This window comes from Galleria mellonella, unplaced genomic scaffold, assembly GCF_026898425.1.
Source record: "Galleria mellonella isolate WM207_F2 unplaced genomic scaffold, CSIRO_AGI_GalMel_v1 utg200, whole genome shotgun sequence".
Classification (NCBI taxonomy): domain Eukaryota; kingdom Metazoa; phylum Arthropoda; class Insecta; order Lepidoptera; family Pyralidae; genus Galleria; species Galleria mellonella.
In genome coordinates this window covers 2,361,372-2,373,586 of record NW_026442034.1, presented here as the reverse complement: position 1 = coordinate 2,373,586, position 12,215 = coordinate 2,361,372, and the positions used below count along the sequence as shown (strand labels likewise).

The 12,215-nt window shown below is 35.2% G+C and overlaps 1 protein-coding gene across 4 annotated transcripts in view; it reads left to right on the top strand.

Moving 5' to 3' along the window:
- The window catches only part of LOC113516451 (neuroglian), a 60,724-nt gene that overhangs the window by 31,287 nt on the left and 17,222 nt on the right, over positions 1–12,215 (top strand). For all 4 annotated transcript variants that reach the window (XR_008252763.1, XR_008252764.1, XM_052894279.1 and 1 more), the window contains 4 exons: positions 6,321–6,462; positions 8,922–9,049; positions 9,885–10,166; positions 11,409–11,631. Coding sequence is in view for 2 of the 4 variants with exons in the window: in XM_052894279.1 (XP_052750239.1) it covers positions 6,321–6,462; positions 8,922–9,049; positions 9,885–10,166; positions 11,409–11,631 (775 nt within the window). In the remaining 2 variants the exon portion in view is untranslated. The remainder of the gene's footprint in view (positions 1–6,320; positions 6,463–8,921; positions 9,050–9,884; positions 10,167–11,408; positions 11,632–12,215) is intronic.

Sequence of the window (12,215 nt, the reverse complement as noted above, 5' to 3'; positions counted from 1 at the left end):
ACACCCGCGGATATCTCTCACCACCCCACCGTTGCGAATCAAAATGTCTACACGAAATTGTAGCCGCCATAAAAAAATAAACAGCTGCCCGCCCCCACAGTCGACCGCACTATTGCGTGTTTTCACAATGTAACTTTACCTGGCCTATAGAATGTAGGTATCTACCCCAACAAAGAGGGTGGGAGCGCCACGAGTTTGGGCTTACCGAATTTCCAAGTTCGATAACCTCCGCTTGACTCATCCTAGACGGAGATCGTACCTAATTCATTATTTTATTTGCCCACTCTCCAGTCTGCGCCCCCTTATTTGATACCCGTCACGAATCGGGGGTGGTTAAGGATCCCAGTAGGATGTTTCGGGTAAACGTAATATTGGGTGGTGGACGTGATTGTATGCGAATGTATGGTATTGCTAATGGATCCCCAAAAATCTTACTGCCACTTGATATTCTTCACTTTGATATAGGTACGTTTATATTTTATTATACACAGAAGCAGTCCCGTCGTTGTAATTCAGAGAATAATATCTTTATTGTATCGCTTCTGAATAATTCTATTGATACTGGAGGCTGTTGGTACTTGATGGTGTTTGGAATTCATCCTTTGAGTCATTTATATAATTATAAGTATTTTTACATTAAATTGTTTTACAAATCTTTAAATCATATAAAAAAAAACAAAAAAAACATTAAGCACTTATTGCCCGCATATGTCTGTATCTCCGTTTATTTTTTCTGAATAATGCAGTGGGCTATGATACGAATTTTACTGTTTTTTTATATTATTTTACGAAAGGGTAGAGTCCTTTTTAATTTTGGGTACGTCCGAAATATTCTCTTTTATTTTCGAGAACTCATTTGTGATATATTCTTATTTTCATAATTCTAAACTTATGAAAGGAGACGTTTTATATTTTTTTTTTGTTTAGCTCAAAATGTAATCATTGTACAATATCTCAAAATATTGAAAAAAAAAACCATGACAATTATCAAAAAATTATATAAAATATTTTTTTTCTACTTAGTTGAACATTATATTTATGAAAATAAGGCTTTAAGACAGTAGCTCTCAAAAGTAAGGTGACGTGTCACGGACGTAACCCAATTTCAAATTTTATTCGAACAATTTTACTACTTCCGTCAGAATTCAATAATGAATTTAACTGTTACATTCATATATTATTTCTATAGCCATTGAAATGCTAGTTCATTCAGGGTCGATGAGTATCTATTATGCTTTAATCCATACAGTATATAAAAGATATTATGGTGACTGTTAATCTCGAAAATCGCTGAAAGAAAATAGATACGGTTTCCAGTACTGATTTTTTATTGGGACATATTTAAGGGTTAAGGTGTGAAGGTGCTAAGGCCATTTTACTAATCTCTATATAGCATAGAACAAAGTCGCTTTCCGCCGTCTGTACGCTTAGATCTTTTAAACTACGCAACAAATTTGATTAACAAATTGTGGTTTTATCAATAGATAGAGTGGTTCAAAAGGAAGGGTCATACGTATAGTTTAATATTTTTTATTTTTATTTTTATATCAACCTTTAAGTGTTCACTGTTGAACATAAGTCTCCCACTTGGGGGGTTTTGTCAGTAGTTGCCTCGCTTGGTAGGCGGGTTTGCAACCGCAGTCAGGCTTTACAGATGTTTTAAGAGGGATGCTACTGCTCATCCTTCGCCCCCCTAAGTCGACTCTTACGACACCCACGGGTTAGGAAGATGTGGCCTATTCTACACCGGGACCACACGGCCTATAGTTATAGTTTAATATTGTTTTTTGTTAATTTGACGATAATTGATATATGGCGATAATTGTTCAAGACGTCGAAAGAAATCGACTACGAGCTTTCATTGAAAACGCTACGTAATCCTTTTGAGATCTCTGTTATAGGTCTGCAAAAAATTCGTGATGGTATTTAGCTATCATTTAAGGATAGTATACTATACCCATCTAATTAATACTCAACGCAACAAATTGATGAAAAAAATAATGTAAACCTATATATACTACTACATAAATTCATAAACGTGAAAGTTTGTTTATTTCTTACTTCTTATCGTCTTAAAGGCTCTGATTCATCACTACATAGTATAAAACAAAGTCGCTGTCTGTCCGTCCTTATGTATGCTTAAATCTTTAAAATTACGCAACAGATTTTGAAGCGGTTTCTTTTAGTAAATAGAATGGTTCAAGAAGAAGGTTTATATGTATAATACATGCATAATATAGTAGAGAAACACTGATAATTTTAGAGGTTTCTAATATGATGTGATGCAATGTGCACCCGTCCGAAGCCTGGGCGAGTCGCTAGTTCACTATAAATTATCATGAAATATGATAACGTAGTATTTGACTTGGAGAAGAACGTAGGTTATTTTTAACCCGGTGAATCAATATATCCAGGTCACAAAGTCAGAGGATGTTAGTTCTAAATTTACCTATTATTTGTTATACGTAATAATTCTATGCGTATAAAATTATAGACAGAAATTACATTAATGGATGCCCCATATTTGCCTTTACAAACGATGGACCAAAGTACAAAATGCCAATTGAATACGTTCAATTGTAAATTTGTTAAAATCTATCAGCCTAATTAACTTTCTCTTTTAAGACGTGGGTTGATTCCTCAATCGGTACACGTTCAATCAATATGTCCCACATCGAACATCTCAATCAGTAGGCATTAAGTAAAAAATAACTTTCGTTGCTCATGTGGTTTAAGTATGATTGCCTTATTGTAACTAATAAACCGCCAGGGGCTAAGAAACTTATTTGTCTTCAGAGATTTCTATTTGTATTAAAGAATTTAAAATATTAAAAGAAAACATCTCAGAGGGGGGAGACTTTGTACAAAAGACGTTTGCTTGGGCACTTCTGTCCTGTTCGTGTTTCTACCGTGAAGCAGTTGTGTTTGCATAGCTGTGTTTCGGTTCGAAGGGTGGGATATGGCAGTGAATTTATAGGGTGTAGAGGAATAACAGCTGAGTCCTCAGAAATGACAACGCATGGAGGATATTATGGGCGAAACAGTATACTCTGTTATGTCCATGGTACTGCTCATGTCTATAGGCGACGGTTACCACTTTCCATCAGGTGGGTCGTCATTTTGTTTGCCATATAAATATGTAGAATTAAAAATGTTAAAAAGATATTGTATCTTCCTTTTGGGTCTCTTATTGTTAGGTGGAGAATACCAAATCTATTTTGTAAAACAAATAATAGAACATATTTTAAATATACTATTGGGACTTAACGTAATGAAAAATTTACAGATAAATAATACCTACATACCTGCATCTTTATTGCCGTTTCATGTATATAAAATAGTGTATTTATAAAATGTGCAATCAACGCGAAAATTTAAAATCATTTAAAATCAACGGAGAACAATGATACAATTAGATGAACGGATGCAATTAGATGCATTTTTCAAAAATAATATAGGGAAAATTATTTTTAAATTAGATTGAGAAATTTTTGAGTTATCAATTACAAACAAACAATCACGTGTTTCCTTTTCACAACATTAGATAATTAATAATGCCAACCCTACTTTGCCTGCGTGAATCTATTCTACAAATGTCACTCTTAGATGTAAATCTCATTCAGAAATTGTACTAATAAAGTTTATAACATGTAATTCAGTTGTGTCCGTAATTTTACAGCTACAAGCATGTGCTCGTATCGTCGCTCACACGTCCTCAGATCTTTATATTCATGTACTAAAATAAAATTATGAATGTGTTTGAAGTTAATATACTAAGCTAGAGGGTAGGGTGAAGGGTCAACGTTCTCATATGATAAAATTCGGGAGCGCACCAGACTGACACCGTCCCGTTGGCGGGTCATCACCGGTTATGTAATTTTAGCTCCATTTTATTCAATGATCTTTAACTTTAATTTCACTTTGTATTTATTAAATATACTAGCTTTATGCCTGCTACTTCGTACGTGTGGTTTTAGAAGTAAAAAAAAACTAATGAAACCATTTTTAGAAGACGTATCAAGATAAAACTATGTATAGTAAATTGTTGTTATCTTTCAAAATAATTATTTAATTTTTAAATTTTTTTTTAAATCCAAGCACCACTATTTACTATCTGTTCAGCGTAACGGTTGACTGGTAGAGAATGCCATCGGGTATAAAATAGACATATTTTAATGTGTCCAAAAGTATAAATAAATAATAACCGTATTTTAAGTTAGACCTTTAGGAACGCATCTGTGAACCGCATCCAATTTGGAGCAGTAGTTTTTGAGTGATGTCGTAACAAACATACAGACAGACAAAATTTCAAAAAAATATTGTTTTACTCTCTATTGATCTTATTAAGATCCTCATATTAACTTTTTAATATTTCTCATGTCTTCTTCATCAGACGTTGTTTAGTTGCAATTTTATTATTCAATTAAAATAAAGATAATACACACATACATACAAACACACACACAAACACACATTACTTTTCTTAATTTTTAAAATTCCTAAAGTTAATTCTTAATATTTAAATACATTCTATTGTATGTTTCATTACCATAGATTAGTTGACAGAGTGCAAGTAGTCTAGTACTCTATTGGGCACATCCTCGCTCCATTGAGGTGGTACGTTTTCACACGCCTACTCAACAATCTACACAAAATGCCTGACGGATATGATTGTTTGTCGTATTTGTTTTTGACGTGTAGGACGCCGTACTGTACTGTGTAGTATACATTAAATTGATTTATACTATTTATACACGCAACAAATCTGTTTACGTTCGAAAGCGATTATATTAATGCACAAGCAATTAATACTATATGGACGTTGAAAAAAAGCAAGCCGTAAATCAGATTGATGATATAAATGAATCGTCTTATAAAAACTATAAATTATAAACGTTATAAGTTTTATCTATTGTTACATTTTTTTTTTAATAAAAAAATTTGCTCATCTACGGAAGTGAAGTCGCTTTAGTTCGATGACATAAATGAATCTTCTTATAAAAAACTAAAAATTATAAACATATTGTTACTTTTATTTATTATTTATTGCATTTTATTTTGAAATTAAGAATTTACTTCGAAAGAAGAAGACTAAAGATTTAATAATTTAAGATAGGTATTTTTATGGTTTATGTATTTATAAATATTATTGAATTTGAAAATTCAGTTATATATTGACCTGACTAGTTAAACATCATGCGGGCATGGATAGACAACATTTATTATCCTTTAATATTGAATGTATATTTATTCGTTTATATGTGTAATTTTAGTATGTATGTATATCAATAATTACTAGTACCGCATTCGAGTATTGTAACACTTCCCTATGGTTGACTGGGAGAGAATGCTTCTAGCATTAAGTCCACCACGTACATATATTTGTACTAATGAATAAATAAATAAACGTAGTCTAAAACGTGCCTTTTTTCTGATTCTTTTTAAATGAATAGGTAATATGTATAGATGATTATTCTCTCTGTAATAAATAGAGCTTGCATCAATTGAATAAATTGTAGAAACGAATAAATATATAAATATTTGGCCTAATAATACGTTGAGCTATTCATCTCATTGACCTAATTTTAGGTCTAACTAGGATAACTTGGCAAGTCTGTCTAGACAACTAAATAGGTAAGTATAGGCTGGGTACAAGAGGGAAGGTCAACACTCTAGTAATTTAAATTATACAGAGTTTAACCCGCTTAGTGTACCTGTTAACTGAACTGTTTTGCTCATTACATATAGTAAAAAATCCTGCAAATATTATAAATGTGAAGTTTTGTAAAGATGTTTTTTTTACTTTATTAAATGTTGCTATATAAATCGATTATAATCTCTCTGTATTTAATATAATATTTTTATTTTACGCGAGCAAAGCTACAAGTTACATACAACTAGTATAAAAACAATTGTTAAACCTTTCATACAAAATGCCCGGTCACTTGATAAATGCTGTATGAAATTAATAGATACTATTTTCACATTTTGTCGCATCTAAATTAAGAAAATGTTCGAAAACGCAATGCTGTTATTGTTCAAAGATTGAACTCGCAACCATTGTAATTTACAGCGGTGTTTTAAACCGCTATACAACCGTCATCATCATCACATCAGCCATTGATAAACATAAGTCTCCCCCTTGGGGTGTTTTGCTAGTAGTTGCCACGTTTTGGCAGCCGGGTTGACAACTGCAGTAAAGTTTGGTGATGTTTTTAATGGAAGCTACTGTCCATCTCTCGATCATTAATTAGACCTCCATGGTCGTCGATATTTATACCATATATGTATATACACTAAAAGATTGTTTACATTGGCAGCGCTCCCGCCGGAGATCAAGGAGGCACCAGAGAACGTGACCAAGGTGGATGGCTCCACGGCGGTGCTCAAGTGCCGCGTGTTCGGCGCGCCCAAACCCATCGTGAAGTGGATGAGGGACGACGTCGACATCACCGGGGGAAAGTGAGTATTGCCGCCCACAGGAGATGTATTTTTATATCAAAGGTTTTTTTTTTAATGGGCCGTGATGGAACAGTAACCCCGCTTGAGAGGGATGATAAATGAAAATTAAAATGCTTGTCAGGCCCATAGTGATGAATACACCGGGAACTCAACACGATGGTTTCCAAGGTGGACCATGTAGGTGTCGTCCTAAATATTAATCCGCATAGTAACAATCCCTTCCTCCTTTTACCACAAATGAACGCCTACGACCCTAGAGATCTTACGTGTGCGTTGACGACCCTGAAGAGACCTTAATATGCCCTTTCTGAAAAACCCCATACTGTAGTCTCTAGCTAGGGAGTTAATTTATTAAATTAATTTATCTCGATTGTATTTTCCATATAAAACGATTTATTCTTCTTTTATAATTCATTATACTCATTTATTCTCTATAATATTTTATACTCATTTATTCATTCATTTACTATATAAAGATTTTAGAATGATAACATATTCACGATAGTTTTTGATATATTCTTAATTGATGGAAAATTAAATTTGTATCATTTAATATATTTCATATATATATTTTATATATATATATTTTATATATATATATATATATATATATATATATATATATATATATATCCATCAGTATTATACGACTATACCGATATGTATGTATGTGTAAGATTCTGTTTACCTCCATAAACGGTATTTATTATAACGCTGGCCAACTGGCTCGATATAGGGTTTTATAAGTAACTTTCTTTCACTAGAACACAACTAAAGGTGTATTGCACACACCTTATCAATATGATGATTATTCTTATTTACGTTTTTCGATACCCTTGTTTGTTTAACCTTAAATAACTGAGCTTGTTTTATAAAGCCTATAAATAAAATTTGTACCATCACGCTGCCCTATCAAGACTCAATGATTATTAATTTATTTTCTATTAAAAGGTTATTTTATTATTAATATATGTTTTAATTTTAGACCTTTCGATTTAGGATTGGCCTTTCCAGGTGCTCTTTACGGGTCATTTCACATTCGTAAATTTAACCTTAGTCAACTATCTACGAGTATTGTTAATATTAGATTTACAGTTGTATGTCGAATATTTTCAACCGACTTTTAAAAAAGAGGCACAGTTTCAGTTCTACACGTATCTATGGAATGAGCTCCCTGTCGAGAGTCCTTTTACCAAGAGACTACAGCATAGGGTTCTTCAATAAAGGGGTTCATAGGCTACGGTAATTACTTACCGTAGCCCATGAACCCCTTTATTGGGCCTTTATTTACGTTGGGCCGTATACTTTTTTGCCACTTCACTAGTATAAAAAAATCTGTATTTTACTACATATCTTTGCTAATTGTGAACTGATTTTAAAAGCTTTTTTTATTTAGAGACTTAAAATGTCATAGGACCCTATATTAAACATAACATTCTTTAAAAATATAATATTGCAATTTACAGTCATAAAATTAAAAACTGAACTTTTTTTATGCAACTTAGAATGGCAAACAAGCTGACGGCCCACCTGATGGAAAGTAGCAACCTTCACCTATAGGCATGAGCAGTACCATGGACATAATAGAATATACTGTTTCGCCCATGATACCCCCCATACGTTACCATTCCTGAGGACTCGGGTATTATTTCTCAGTACCCTGTAAATTCACTGCCATATTCCACCCTTTAAACAGAAACATTGAATCACGAATGGGACACAGGTACCGAAGCCAACGACTGTTGTACAAAGTTTGCTTCTGGTAAACATAAATATTATTAATAACAAATACCAGGAATTTAGTAACAGGCAGGTCACTTATAGCGTTGTGAGAATTGAAAATGCACCTGGATTCTCTTATCTGCCTTGTTTATAGGAATTATGTTATCAAAGGTATCCCTTTATATACGGATAAGCGACCGTGTAGTTTAAATTTATATAAAAATAAATATAACAATATTTGACACTGATGTGGTGGGAATTCCCTTAAAACCAAATAACAGTAATAATAACCAGTGTAGTATTTAAACGTAGTTATACTATTTTCCTGATGAATCTTCAAATATGAGGGCGAAATCTGCCAAAATGTAAACAAAAAGTTTGGTTGGATACTGCAACGAGTATAATGAATGATATTGGTATGGTAACCCCGCTTGCGCTAACGGGATACACTGGCGGAGCTCCAGTGAAGGGTGATAGATGAGAATGAAAATAAGCCAGTTAGCCGATCATGATGAATTCATCAGGAATTAACCATAATAGTTTCCAGCCAGAACCGCGAGGAGGTCAACCTGTTTGGGTATATTGCTAGCAATGGGATTCTCAGCCTCCATTACTAACAATTCCTTTCCCCCCTGATCTGACAGTGTTAATTGCTAGCAGTGAGACAGGTAGTCCGCATTACTAACAATCCCTCCTATCCCCCACTGCATCGAATTTTAAAAAATGTTAATGTTCAGGTACAACATCACATCGGAGGGCGATCTCGTCATACCAGACCTGTCATTCACCGACGTGGGCACCTACCAGTGCTACGCCAAGAACAAGTTCGGGGAGAAGTCCGCGTTCGGCTCGCTCACTGTTAAGAGTAAGTTGAGAGTGTGTATAGAAACTGGTCTTAGCTGTGTAGGTCCCGGCATAGAATAGGCCACCCTTTCCTTTCCCGTGGAAATCGTAAGAGGCGACTAAAGGAGCTTATGGTGGAGGAATGGGCAACAGCGTCATTCTTAAAACATCACTAAAAGCCCAACCGCGGTAGCCAACCCGCCTGCCAAGCGTGGCAACTACTGGCAACACCCCCCCCTTATGGGGGAGGTTATGTCCAGCAGTGGACAGTTAACGACTAATACAACAACAGAAACTGGGCAGCAACGTGTCGGTGTACAAGGCGTTCTTATTAGTTACTGGTACTTTGATACTGAAGTGCTACTTCCTTTAAGTAGGAGGTTAGTTTTTAACACGATTATATTTTTTTTATGGTTTTTATTTTTTATGCTTTACTTCCCAAAGAGGGTTAACGTCAGGCAGACGGCCTGATTTACATCAACAACTATAAAAACTATAAAAAGCATATTTCATCGACCCCAAATAATAATTGGGATAAGGGTAGGAATTAGATGATTATTACAGAGTGGTGGACTGTGATGAGATGATGAAATGATATAGACACGGAATATCGTAGCGAAAAAATGTATTGCAAGAAAGAGTCAATAAGTCAAAAAAATATAAAATTGAAATTACAAATAATAAGAACATTCTAAAAGTAAACGTGTATAAAAAAGTGTAATAATATCTATAGAGTGCATCGGCCGGTCGCCAATAATGATGATAAATGATTTTTTATACTTTAAATTTTTTTATAGTTTCACACTGACTTTATTGAATTTTTTTTTTTATATACAAATATAAAATTATAATTACAGAGCACACGGTAATAACGGACGAGCCGGAACACTACGAGGTGGCCGCCGGCTCCCCGGCCACGTTCCGCTGCAACGCGAACGCCGACGACTCGCTCAACCTGGAGATCATCTGGCTGAACGACGGCCAGCCGATCGACTTCGAGAACCAGCCGCGCTTCCGCATGACCAACGACTACTCGCTCCTAATATCCGACACCATCGAGCTCGACTCCGGCGAGTACACCTGCATCGCCAGGACGGAGATCGACGAGGCGCGTGCGCAGGCCACGCTCACCGTGCAAGGTATTTATTTTTTTTTATTAAAAAAAATGCCAACAGCTAGAAAATTTCATTATTAAAAAAAGAATTAAAAACCAAAAGCCAATTACAGATTTTGACAAATAAAAATAAGATTTATGCTAATACACATGACATCTAACATTTACAATGAACTATATGAAACTTAGAATCTAAACCTACAATGATTTCATACCACGCCACTTACTAGTGAATTTTATTGGTTGTCATATCATGTACGTTTAAAAGTAAAAAACAGCCTCATACGTACATTTATGTCACGCCTATCTCCCATTGGGATAAGGGAAACGTCAAATGTTTTTATCCAAACATATCGCTTTCACTTCCTCCATATCCATCAGACTATTTATGCAATTTCGCCGGTTAAGTGTACTTTTAATCTGGCCCTTCTTCAAAACATCGCCACATTTAGTCGAGATACGTCTGTCTAAAGCGACTCTTATCGATGTCCCCACTCATTGCCCGATAAGTTTGAAATAAATTTTCATTTATTCATATTTTTTTTATTTTATTATTTTTCTTTCATTTATCCACCAGACCAATTAAAAATCCCCTTTTCAATTTTTGTAATTAAACCTCTTCATACAGTTATTATATATTATTACATTATTATTTTGTGGTATTTTATAATATATTTATGATACTGTTATCATGAACTAAAACGCCCAATGATACAGTGCTCAATCTAGCAGTTTTGTAGCTTTGGACTTTTTGTTTTAATAAAGAATAATGAAATGATAACCCCGCCTGCGCTATCGATATACACTGTCGGGGCACCAGTGGGGGATGATTGCTGAGGATGAAAAGACAGGTCACTTAGCCCATCGTGATGAACTCAACGATAAATTAGTCACGATAACTTCCAGTGGAAACCGCGTGGTGGTCCACCTGATAGGCTATATTAGTAGCAACGGGAACTAACCTCCTCATTACTAACAAACCTCTTTCCCCATGGACTAAAATAAAAATGTATTATGCCTTCCCGGTATAGAATAGAATAGGCTTCCTATCCCGTGGGTGTCGTAAGAGGCGACTAAGGGAGGACGAGGGATGGGCAGCGGCGTCCCTCTTAAAACATCTGTAAAACCTGACTGCGGTTGCCAATCCGCCTTCCAAGTGTAGCAACTACGGGCAAAACCCCCCAAGGGGGAGGCTAATGTTCAGCAGTGGACAGTTAACGGCTGAAATGATGATGATGATACGAGTGAGATGAGTGTTGGTGTGCAGACAAGCCGAACCCGCCGGCGCTGGACGGCATCTCGTGCAGCCAGCGGCAGGCCACGCTGCGCTGGCACTCGATGGGCGACAACCGCGCGCCCATCCTGCGCTACAGCGTGCAGTACAACACGTCGTTCACGCCCGACGCCTGGGACGCGGCCGCCGACTCCGTGCCCGCCACCGACGCCTCCTGGGCCGCGCAGCTCAGCCCCTGGGCCAACTACACCTTCAGGTACTACTCCTCAGACTATATCATCATTCACAGGAGAACCAACACCATACTTCATAGTGTCTGTACTTATTATTTGTCTATAGTTGGCAGTTATAATTTTTATAATTTTTTTTTCATACATATATACAGTGAAAGCTTTATATAAGCAACCTCTGTATAAGCAACATTCTTTATATTTTATTCTACTCAGCTTAGTTAGTAAAAGAAATAAGTAAAAATATTTTCTAGACTGTAAGTATTTTTATACTCCTTTTTCCTCTATAAGCAACATTTCCCAATAAGATTTTTTTATTGAAATTGGTTCAAATGAGTTGCTTATATAGAGCATATTTTAATTTTCTAAAATCCTATTTATATACTATGTCGCCCAATGACATATTTACACAGATGTATTATATTATAGCTTTGTATTGTCCGGAACCAAACCCTGAAAATATTAAAATGTAAGGCAGTGCAGACTACGAGTCTACAACACCAATATCATCAAATAAAGGACGTAACTTTGTATGTATTGTGATGTGCATAAGAATAGAATATATATAATATTTATTACATGGAAAACATATAGTTAACCCTTCTTTGCA